Here is a 12,523-nt window from a genome sequence, read left to right on the forward strand (position 1 = left end):
TCTTTGATGTGTTCTGTTTATCTGGATATTTTTGATTATTGTTCTCTACTCTGACCGACTTTGTAAAAATCTCTGACATAGCAATGATTTGTCCCATTGTAGTTTTTCATTCTCTCCTACATTGAATTCTAGAATGAAAGTCAGCAAGCTGCAGCCCATGGACCACATCCATTCCATTGCCTATTATTGTACAGCCTGCCAACTGAGAGTGGTTTTACATTTTTAAATGGTTGAAAAAAAATCAAAGGAACATATTTTGTTCCACATGAAAATTATAAGAATTTAAATTTCAGTATTTAGGGGTAGCTTGTCTCTGGCTTCCATGTGTAGTGGGCACCAACCATTTGTTGATGAATATTTAACTTGTGGTAAGAATTTCATTAATGTTGTTAAGGATTTGGTACAATTCCCAAAGGATTCTTTAAAACTGTGGGTTAGAAGATTTTTATGTGTCATATTATTCATGCTTCTGATCTTTTTGGCCCTAAGACTCGAAGAAATATAGGGTAAATGTCCTGCCCCTGAATTTAATTAAGTTAGTAAATAGTCATCACACCCAGGACTTGAAGCTGCCAAGTGTTGGTTAATTTTATATGTCACCTTGGCTGGGCTGTGATGCCAAGATGCTTTTTCAAGCATCAGTTTAGATGTTGCTTTGAAGGTATTTTTTAGTTGTGATTAACATTTACCCTCAGTTGAGTTTAAGTAATTATGGGCCTCATGTACGATATGAAACATGAAATCATTAAGAACAAAGACTACGTTTCCTGAAGGAGAAGGAATTCTGTCTCAAGACTGCATCACTGAAATTGTGTCAGAATTTCCAACCTGTCATCCCGTCCTACACATTCTGGACTTAGTGGACCCCACAATTCCATCAGCCAGTTCCTTCAAATAAATCTCTCTCTCTCACTCTCTCTCAATATATATCCTATTGGTTCTGTTTCTCTGGAGAACCCTGACCGACACAGCAAGTTACAATGATGTGTTGAGACTGTGGACCATCTTCAGTGTTGTTGACTATGCTAAGCATCACTCTCTCCCCTCACTGAGGTGAGGCCCCTCCGGCATTATCTTCCTCTCCTTCCTTGACACCTCCTTCAGGCTTCTGCCTTTTACACCTCGTGAAAGGAAATGTGTTATATTCGAGTATAACAAAGTCAGAAATAAGCTCATTTGTGATGGGCCCAAGGACTTTTTCTCAATCCAAGATTGTTTGAAGTTGTGAGAAGACTGTGAGTTGATAAAAATGAGACAGAAGGAAATGGATCTGCTGAGAAGAAGCATTTGAGAAGATGAGGAGGACTAATTTTGGGTAGCAGTATTTGTGAGAAGTTTTTCCTCTTCTCCCTCTAAAAAGAAAAACTTCCTCTGTGTACTAATTCAGTGGAGAACATCAAGTCCATATAACACCATAACTTGTTCCTATCATGCTACAGATAGTTGCTTTCATTCTCCAGTTTTGCTGCTTTATAATAAATGGATAAAAATGCAAATAGCTGGGCTTCCCTGGTGGCACAGTGGTTGCGAGTCCGCCTGCCGATGCAGGGGACACGGGGTTGTGCCCCGGTCCGGGAAGACCCCACATGCCGCGGAGCGGCTGGGCCCATGAGCCATGGCCGCTGAGCCTGCGCGTCCGGAGCCTGTGCTCCGCAACGGGAGAGGCCACAACAGTGAGAGGCCCGCGTACTGCAAAAAAAAAAACCCCAAAAAACAAAAAAAAAACAAATAGCTGCTGTATTTGTCCGTATTTAGCCATTTTACTTGTATGTCTATACATATAAGAAGTTTTACATACCAAGGCATTTAAAAATTGTGTCTGATAAACAATGACTACACTTATAAAAAATTACACATTTGAGTAAAGAACCATTTGAGTGAGTGATCATTTATTTTGTACCTCAAAACAAAGTTTATTAGGCCTTGAAGTGGTGCTAGAAAGTTTATTTTACATACTTTGATTCCTCCCAACAAGGTATTAAGCTGTCAGCTTGCTCCAGGAAATGGCTGACTCTCGATTGACTTGAAGATACTGTCTCTTTCCTGTTCCACCCTCCACCCCGGGCCCCCCCCACACCTATTTAAGTTGTATCTTCTATCAGTTGATTATAATCTTTATATGGCATGCTATTGAAGTGTTATTTTAATGAAGTAACTGTAACTTTGAGTTGTACAGGTAATGACTGATTGAGACGTGTTTTACCTCTTACCCTTGATTTTGTTTTATAAGAATATAAATTAAATGATTGGGATGTAAAATAATTTCTTCTTGCTCAGAATGCCATTTTTACTCTGAGTAGCTAAAATCTCTTATACTCTTTTCATCCTAAAAGTTTTAATAGTCTCTCTCTATGTTTGAATTTTCACAGAATAGCCAATGATATCTAAAGCAATTCATTTCATCAACAATATTGTAAGATAATTTGACTGTTCCAAAGACGAGGTTCTGTGACAGGTTCTGGGGATAAAGAGAAGTGAAAAGATGGGGTCTCTAAGTTGCTCAGAGACTCCTAGGAGAGACAGGCTTGGAAACAGAATGTTAATGTGTTGAAGGGAACAGTGGAACCATATTTGAAGAACAGAGATTGCTCAGAGAATAGAGAGATGAATTTAGTTTGCTGGGGACTAGGAAGGCAGCATAGAGAAGGTTACAGTCCGGGGCTTTTTTTTGTTGTTGTTTTTTTGCAGTACACGGGCCTCTCACTGTTGTGGCCTCTCCCGTTGCGGAGCACAGGCTCCGGACACGCAGGCTCAGCGGCCATGGCTCACGGGCCCAGCCGCTCCGCGGCATGGGGGATCTTCCCGGACCGGGGCACAAACTCGTGTCCCCTGCATCAGCAGGCGGACTCTCAACCACTGCGCCACCAGGGAAGCCCCAGTCCAGGGCTTTGAAGGAAAGATATGTGATTTCCACGTGAAGAAACCAGTATGTCGGACTGAGATGTGTTGGTGTCTAAAAGTTTTACATACGCTATTATTTCAAAAGCTTAAGTAGAAATCGTTTAGGTTTAGTAAGCCAGATGGCCTCTGAGGCTCCATAATAATTTTATAGATTATTGTTTGTATTTTAAAAACACGGCCAAGGGGCTTCCCTGGTGACGCAGTGGTTGAGAGTCCGCCTGCCGATGCAGGGGACACCGGTTCGTGCCCCGGTCCGGGAAGATCCCACATGCCGCGGAGCAGCTGGGCCCGTGAGCCATGGCCGCTGAGCCTGCGCGTCCGTAGCCTGTGCTCCGCGACGGGAGAGGCCACAACAGTGAGAGGCCCGCGTACCGCAAAAACAAAAAACAAAAACATGGCCAAGGATTAATATAACTTGTTAAGACAATACTATCTGTGAGATCATGTGTGTATTCTAGTATTGTTAGCAATCATTAGTAAGATACTAAGTAGGTGCCTGAAAAATGTTCTTGATATTAATACATAAATTGACGCTCTTCCCCTCTTTCTTCTCCCCGCCCCCCGCCCCCCCCCCCCCCCCCCCCACTGCCCTTTGTGGTTGTTTCTGCAGTTGGTTAGTCTGCTGCTCATTGGAATTGCAGCGTGGGGCATCGGCTTCGGGCTGATTTCCAGTCTCCGGGTGGTCGGCGTGGTCATCGCAGTGGGCATCTTCTTGTTCCTGATTGCATTAGTGGGGCTAATCGGAGCCGTGAAACACCATCAGGTGTTGCTTTTTTTTGTATCCTGTTTTACAGGTGGGATTTATACCCCACTTGGGTTTGCTCTTATCTTACTGATTACTCCTGTGATAACTACAACTAATTTAAAATAACCATTAGGAAGTTAATTGCCAGAGAGCGCCTCCTGGCAAGCATCATGTGTATTTGTCCAACCAACATTAGGAACATTTCTTAGGGTTAAATTATTGTATGTTTACATATTCTCTGTCCATTTCACATCATGACGAATGTATTCTGCAAGTTCAGTATCATCCTATTTATGTGTTGAAAATTCAGAGTTACATTGAACTGATTCAGAGACTTCTGTGTCCTTTCCAAGTCATTAATATTTGGTTGAGAATTTCACAATGATTATTTTAAGAGTTGATATTAAGAAAGCTTACATACATTTATCTCTACTTATTTCCTATTTTATCTATGTAAGAATTTTTATTTTAATCTAAGTGAAATTATAATAGATCAGCTTTTATTTATTTTTAATAATTTATTGAAGTATAGTTGATTTACAATGTTGTGTTTAATTTCTGCTGTATAGCAAAGTGACTCAGTTATACATATATATTGTTTTCATATTCTTTTCCATTATGGTTTATCACAGGATATTGAATATAGTTCCCTGTGCTATACAGTAGGACCGTGTTGTTTATCCATCCTATGTATAACGGTTTGCATCTGCTAATCCCAAACTCCCAATCCATCCCTCTCCACTCCCCTCCCCCTTGGCAACCACAAGTCTTTTCTCTATAATAGATCAGCATTTAAATAATTATTGTTGTTAGTATTTTTCTATATAATTATACCTACAGTGTATTATCAAAATAAAAATTACGTGTATTCTTCTTGGACTTTCTCTAAGTGCCATTTGTTCTGTTTTCGGGGTGACTTCCTTCTAGGGAGTTGTGAAGTTGCCAGTAACTCTGTTTTATGTTATTTTAAGCATTTCCAGAAATATCCTTAACTTTGATTCTCAGTACATGATTATTCTCTTACTTGTATTTATTGTCCAGTTTTCCGTATCATGTGCTTGCTTAGCCCTGAACCAGGAGCAACAGGTAAGCAAAGATTTTTTTTCTTTCTACTTTATTATACCACATAGTACATGTAGGAAGAAAGGGGGGGGGAATGATTGGAATATAAAATAATTTCTTCTTGTTCAGGATGCCATTTCACTCCACATAGCTGAAGTCTTTTGTTCCTCATTGCTTTAGTGGGGCTGCTTAGAGCCCTAAAACACCACGTGTTGCTATTTTCTGCATCCTTGAAGTAGGATTTTGCCCTCACTGGGTAAAAAGTGCTCCTGCTAATGGATATTCACCCAGTCTTTCCCTACTTTTATGCAATGAAACATTTGCTCCAGAATGTTTGTGGTTTCATTCTGGCAATTATTCTCTTCAAACTCTAATTTGTTTGAAGAATATGGGTCTCTCTTTTGGGGCAATGGAAAATTTGTCTTGCTACACTCTGAAAACTAGGCCTTTGACCTAAGTGCTTCTTTTAAATCACATGTGAACGTGAAGACGTTTTATTCTTGGGATAGAAATCACGCCTTCTTTTTGTTGCAGATTGAAGTGTAACCCTTTGAAAAGTTTTGATGGTCTTATAAAGAGTATTATATTAGGTGCACTCAGTTTTAAGAGTTGCAGGCTCCAGCTTTATACATTTTATGCAGGGATGACACTTTTTTTTTTAAGAGTTTTTTTGATGTGGACCATTTTTAAAGTCTTTATTGAATTTGTTAAAATATTGCTTCTGTTTTATGTTTTGTTTTCTTGGCCACGAGGCATGTGGGATCTTAGCTCCCCGACCAAGGATTGAACCTGCACCCCCTGCCTTGGAAGGCGAAGTCTTAACCGCTGGACCTCCAGGGAAGTCCCAGGGATGACACATTTTAATGTATGTTTAAATGCGTTTTCTAGGGTCAGCTTTTGGAAGTTGGTTGGAACAATACAGCAAGTGCTCGAAATGACATCCAGAGAAATTTAAACTGCTGTGGGTTCCGAAGTTTTAACCCAAATGACACCTGTCTGGCTGTAAGTACAAAGTATAAAATGTTTTTTGGAGATGTATTGCCTACAGATGCATAATGGTTAACATGGAAGAAGTGGACTTTCTGATGCTGAATTGTACTTTTAAAGTGTTTTTTATATACCAGCATTACATTCAGTGTACACTATTGTATCAATTATCTGTTCTCAAATATCCATCCTGAGGATACTGAATATTCCAGGGCCCAGCCAGGCACGGATGCTTTTGGTTCTTTGCCCCTAATTCCTTCCCAGTCAAATCCTCCTAGAACAAGTTGTGAAAGAGAAATAACAGCAGATCAGCAAGTAAATATCTTGGTTTGGAAGCCTATCAGGGTGGTAGGAGGGGAGTGGTCTGTATTAAATTGGGCTTCTCAACCAGCTAAACATCCCCAGGGTGGAGGACACAAGTAACCACCCTCTTTCCTCTCTCCCTTTTTCCCCATCACAACTTCATGCCCTTTCTCTCTGGGAGCTGAGCTAGCAATAGATCAATTAGAGCCATCCTGTTGCCCCAGGCCAGACCACTGACCCAAGTCCAACCCAATCCCGTATGGGGATGGACTTGGAGCTTGGCTCTCTTGGGAAGTTTACATGTGTTTATATTTTGGGGAAAATCCTATTACCCCCTTGCTGAGCCCTGAGCTGGACATCCCCTTGTTGTGTCCTCTTTTGTGGGTTATTAGTTTTTTATTGCTATATAATACATTATCACAATTTTAGTGGCTAAAACAACACCCGTTTATTGTCTTAGTTTCCCTAAGTCAGGAGCCTGCGTATAGTGTAGCTAGGTCCTCTGCTCATCAGGATCTCACCAGAATGAAGTCAAGGTGTTGGCCAGGGCTACAATCTCATCTCAGGTTTGGGGTCTTGTACCAAGCTATTGTTGGTTGAATTCAGCTTCTGGTAGTTGTAGGATTGAAGTCCCATTTGCTTTCTGGTGTCTCTAAGTTCCTAGATGCTGGTCAGGTCTTAACTATACAGCCGTCTCACAACATGGCATCAAAGTCAGTGTGAGAATCTCTTCACTTTATTAAGACAGTGTCTTATGTAATGCAACATAAACATGGGAGTGACAGTGCATCATTATTCACAAATCCCGTCTGCTCTCAAGGGGTGGTTATTCAGGGCATGTACCCTGGGGGTGGGAATCTTAGGAGCCTTCTTATGATTTTGGACACTACTAAAGAACCGTGGCTCCAAGTTGTATATGATATTCGAGACAGTAATTTTTATGTGGGTGTTTTGTTTTTTAATCTGCTCGTTATAAATGTACTTTGAAATAAAAGTTCTTTTTTGAAAATTAATACAGAGCTGTGTGAAAAGCAGCCACCAGTGCTCACCCTGTGCTCCAATAATAGGAAAATATGCAGGAGAAGTTTTGAGATTTGTTGGCGGCATTGGCCTCTTCTTCAGTTTTACAGAGGTATGTACAAATAACTCAATATCTTCCGTTCTTTGTCATGAGATTCCTGTTTTACAGGGCAAGAGGGCATGGCACTTAACTTTTGGAATGTATCAATGGATGTTTTCACTGGGAGCTAGTACTGTAATAGGAGGAGCTGTGGCTTGAAATCAGACGTCACAGATTTAGCACTAAGTTTATACAGGGTGAAGTGCTTGATCATTAAATTATGTAAAATTAAATGAAGATATTAGACTGGGTTATCTCTTGGGTCTCTTCTATTTCTAGAGTTGTATGATAAATTATAATTTTGGAATAGGTAGGACATTCACATTGTTTAATATATATATTAATGTGTAATAAACACACATTTATATACAGGTATGCTTTGAAAAGTTGCCTTCCAACCCTATCCGCACTCCCCTTTGTTCCTAGCCTTCTAAAACCTGTAGGTAATCGTTGTTATTAATTTCTTACCTATATAACATATATTTGTTATATTAATATATTTACTATATTAATACATTTATATAAATGTCTAAGCAAAACCACACACATATTATTTTGATAATTTTTGAGGAATGCTAATTCCTCGTTGTCTTTATTAAACACTCAATAACTCTGGACATTTTTGATGCATCTGAATTGGCAATATGTATTTAAATTAAAACTTTTTTCTTTAACTCATCAATTCTACTTGCAGTGCTTTATTTCATGGAGATAATTGTATAACTATGTAAAATGAATACACAAGAATGTTTATTGTTTATAACAGCAAACCTTTGGGCCAGCTCATGTTTGTCAATAATGAGCTGGTGAAATTAGAGTTTATTAGACAAGAGCAAATAGTTAAAAAATGCACTGTCTGGGTTGGAAACCTAGTTCTCCTGCTTTATTAACTGTGTGACTTTGGGCAAGTTCCTTAAGCTTTCTGTGCTGCTGTTTCGGCTTTGCAAACAGGCATAATAATGGAAAGCCTCTATTTCATAGGGTTGTTTTGATGCTTAAAGGAGTTAGTATATGTAAAAACTTGTAATATTTAGAAAAATGCCTGACATAATGGCAAGTGCTGTGTGTGTTAGCTGTCATTTTGTAGACATGAGTAAATTATTGATGTACAAGTCCCCATATTATACCCCCTTAAAAAGAGATGATGGGACCCCTGTGATGGCTGTGTTAATTGCCCATGTCACACCTGTTTTAAACAAAGAACAGCATGTGTAGGATAATGCTATTAAGTAAGATTGTGCATATAACTGTGGAAGTATATGGTAGGCTATTGTAAGAATGAGCATTTATCTTTAAAAGGAAATCAGAAAAATCTTAAGTGTTTTGTATATTTGAAGTTTACTGTGTCATTTAATTTCTTGCACATTTGATTTTCCCATCAGTATGTCCCTATAATAAGTAATTTCATGGTCAACTTCCTTGTATATATATATATATTTAATCTATATTCCCTAGTTTTTCTTTAGAGTATACCTCCAGAAGTAAAATATGACACGTTCAGTATATGGGCATTTTAAAAGAGTTTGATAAATATTGCCAAATTGCCTTTTGGGGGAGATTCTACCAACTTTTGGTTCAGGCACTAATTTTCGATATTTTTATCTTACAAAATATTTGCCAATTTGATAGGTAAAAATAGTGTTACAGTTCTGTTTGCTCTTTTGGAAATGTGACTAGTGAATTTGAAAATATTCATGTGTTTTTGGACCACTGGTATTACTTCTTTTGTGAATTGCCCACCTACTGTCTGTCCTGATCAAGGACCTTTGGATCGCCTGTAACTCAGTCTATGCAAAAAAGGGGAATTTTGTAAAAGAATAGGAGAGTGGGCCTCAGGGCCTAGAAGGTGTTTAGAAAAGAGACCTCAAAGCTGGGGCTCACCGGGTGCTTTTAGAAACCCAGGCGCCCCAGAAAGCTGCCCACTCACCTTTTATTTCCTCCGTTCCCTTCCTGGCTCCCTCCTCCTCTCATCACTCACTCTACTTGGTTTCTTTGTCCTGCTTTCAATTTCTTTTGCATTTACTTAACTTTTTCTTGATTTTTAAATAAAATTTATAGGTTTTACTTTTTATATGGTTCAGTTTATTGCTTTTTGCCTATATGCTTTATCCAGTTGATTTTTATGTTTAGAAGGCCCTTTCTCATTTTGATTATATATGTTAAAAATGATTAAAGAAATCAGTTTAGGTGATACAAACATGGACAGTCTCCTTTCAGAGAACTGCAAAATAAGGCCGAAGGCAAGGAGCTTTTATAGGATAAAGAATAAAGAAGGGAATAATAGAAAATATCTGATTGGCTGGGGCCACATAGTCAGTCTTGTTTGGGGTGAGAAGGCCCAGAGTTGGCTTGGCCTTTGCGGATTGGCTGACTGAATATATTGCACTTCCGGTCAAGAGGAGCATTTACAGGGACACAAAGGTTACCCAAGTTTCAGTTGGCTGATGTGGCACCCTGGATAAGAGCAGCTTCATCTTGGGCCTAGAAATTTATTTCTCTCTGTATAATTAAATATAAAAATACAAAAAAATGTATTTTTTGTTTTATCAAGGTATAATTGACAAATAAAATTGTAAGATATTTAAAGTGTATATCATGATGATTTGATATACATATACATTGTGAAAGGGTTTCCCCCTATCATCCATCACCTCACATATTTACCTTTTTTTTTTTTTGGTGAAAACATTTAAGTTCTACTCTCTTAGCAAGAGAGTAGATTGTACAGTACAATACAGTATTTTGTACAATATTGTATTGTACAATACACTGGTACAATACAGTGTTATCAACTGTAGTCACCACGTTACACATTAGATCTTCTCATTTTGATTGTGCGTGTGTGACATGTATTGAATTTGTGTATATAATGTATATATTACATATATATGTATAAAATGTATGATTAAGATAGCATATTATATATACATAGATGTTTGTGTATATTGTATATTCTAATTCAGTTTCTTTTTCTCCCTTTGAGAATGAAAAATCCGTACATGGCTGTTATTATCAAACTGGAGATAAAGACCAAGCTTAGTATTCACTTTTTTTTTTTTTTTTTTGGCCTCACCACATTTGCGGGATCTTAGTTCCCCGACCAGGGATTGAACCTGGGCCCCCTGCAATTCCTCCCAGGAATTCTCATTAGTATTCACTTTTCAAAAGAAGTTTTCACTGACATCCCTTCCTACTCTAAGCATATTTTCACTTCACTTTTTCTCAGGAAGGAGCCATCTTACTTCTGGGTTGGTCATGGCATTGATTCAAGAAAATTCATATGCCGTTTGAAAACAATCCTGTGCATTTTTCCTTTCTTTCTTTTAAAATAAAACATGGATTTAAAAGTAAAAAAAATTTGTCATAAAAATTTAAAAATATAGGTGGGAAAAAACCAGAATGAGCAACCTCCATACACTCCATTAGCCAGAGTCGGTAATGATCAGAATTTCGCCGCATGGTTTCTTTTTTATATCTGGGATTTATTTTGAGAATTTAGTTCTTTTGAGCAGCTCCATTTTCTTCTCATCAGATCACACTGCCTTCAGCTATGCATATATTATCTTAAAAGGAGGTTATTTATTTATTTTTAGAGGAGTTTTAAGTTCACAGCCAAATTGAGAGGAAGGTCCAGAGATTTCCAGTATCTCCCTGCACCCACACAAGCATAGCCTCCCCACTGTCACCATGACTCACCGGATGGTACATTTGTCACAGCTGATGAAACTACATTGGCACATAATAACACACAAAGTCCATAACCTACATTAGGGTTCACTTTTGGTGTTGTACAGTCTATGAGTTTGGACAAATATCTCCATCATGGTATCATACAGAGTATGTTCACTGCCCTAAAAATGCTCTCTGTGCTCTGCCTATTCATCCCTCCCAGTCCCTGCTGTCTTCTAAAATATTAATCATTGAAGAATATAAACTCATGGATCTTAGATTTGTAAGGTGTTCTTTCATACAGTCCTGCTCTGAATTTATACACCATGTCCTTTTGAAACCTAGCTAGAGATTTTTTTTTTTTTTTTCCGATTCACAGGCCTCTCACTGTTGTGGCCTCTCCCGTTGCGGAGCACAGGCTCCGGAAGTGCAGGCTCAGCGGCCATGGCTCACGGGCCCAGCCGCTCTGCGGTATGTGGGATCTTCCCAGACCGGGGCACGAACCCGCGTCCCCTGCATCGGCAGGCAGACTCTCAACCCCTGCGCCACCAGGGAAGTCCCCTAGCTAGCGATTTTAACAGTAATTTATCCAACCTGGTATTTTTTGGATAGTGACTATTTTATAGGCTCTCTCACTTTTAAAATTTTTATTTTATTCAATATTTCACAGAATCAGCGATTCTCAGAGTTTGAAGGGATGAAACTAAGTAGCTGATGATTTCCTGACATAGATGAAATAGAAAGATTTCCTTTGAACTAATTGTAATACATGAAAATAAATTTAAACCATCAAAGAAACATTGATTTAGAATCCCCCCCAAAAAGTTATAACAATTAGTACATGTGCTTTGTAGAAAATTTAGAAAATACAATTATGAAGCTGAAAGAGTAAATGTATCTACTAACTAAAATTACTTCCTCAGAAATCATCATTAATATTTTGTCATATTACCTTCTGCCTTTCTATATTTAATAAATATAAAATAAGTAACAAAGGACATGCCTTTTGCACACTGTGTAGACATTTCATAGAACTGTACTCTGGTGACCTCTTGCATCCTGGGTGTAGGTTCTAGAGTCAGCAGAGTTTATGATCGGGTCAAAGTTACCCTTGAAAATCTTTAAATCGTGAGCACCTTTGTAAGCTAAAAATCCAGTAATTATCTAACTTTGATCTTTTTGCATTTTGGGCATGACCTTTTCATGCTCTCTCTGGGTGTGAGGAGATAGTGGTCCAGCAATGGGACACAAGAAGAGGTTGTTCCGTTTTATCACAGCTTAATTGGAGGAATTCTGGTAAAACGTGACTCCAGATTATGAGTATTTTATTTACCCGATAGCTTTGTTTCCCCTAAGAACTGTAACTTACACCATCGGCACGTATTCTGGGGTGATTATAAAAATATTTAACAAACTCAAAAATTCTAACCACAAGTTCCCTGTGTGCCGGTATTTCTGAGGCAGGGTCAGGGAAATGGTGCTCGGGCAGGCTGAGAGGTGTCAGAGAAGTAGCTGCTTGATAACAGGTGTGTAAGTATTTCAGTACTGTAATAACAAGCATGGCTGAAACGGTAGGTGGAATGTTGTTAGCTTGAGAATGGCCTGTAACACATCAGATTATCATATAAAACAACATACGTAATTAAGAGCTTGGATCCAAGATTTGAATCCTGGTTCTGGCACTCATGACCTGTGTAGCTACTATCCAGTTATTTAACCTCTCGATGCCTCAGTTC

At 38.7% G+C, this 12,523-nt stretch overlaps 1 protein-coding gene across 1 annotated transcript in view; it reads left to right on the forward strand.

The window, feature by feature from the left end:
* TSPAN13 (tetraspanin 13) overlaps nt 1-12,523 on the forward strand; it is a 34,052-nt gene that overhangs the window by 18,720 nt on the left and 2,809 nt on the right. Inside the window, exons 2-5 of the mRNA XM_032642173.1 lie at nt 3,512-3,679; nt 4,652-4,732; nt 5,597-5,710; nt 7,017-7,130. Coding sequence (XP_032498064.1) covers nt 3,512-3,679; nt 4,652-4,732; nt 5,597-5,710; nt 7,017-7,130 — 477 coding nt within the window. The remainder of the gene's footprint in view (nt 1-3,511; nt 3,680-4,651; nt 4,733-5,596; nt 5,711-7,016; nt 7,131-12,523) is intronic.

The sequence above is a fragment of the Phocoena sinus genome, chromosome 9 (assembly GCF_008692025.1).
Source record: "Phocoena sinus isolate mPhoSin1 chromosome 9, mPhoSin1.pri, whole genome shotgun sequence".
NCBI classification, from domain to species: domain Eukaryota; kingdom Metazoa; phylum Chordata; class Mammalia; order Artiodactyla; family Phocoenidae; genus Phocoena; species Phocoena sinus.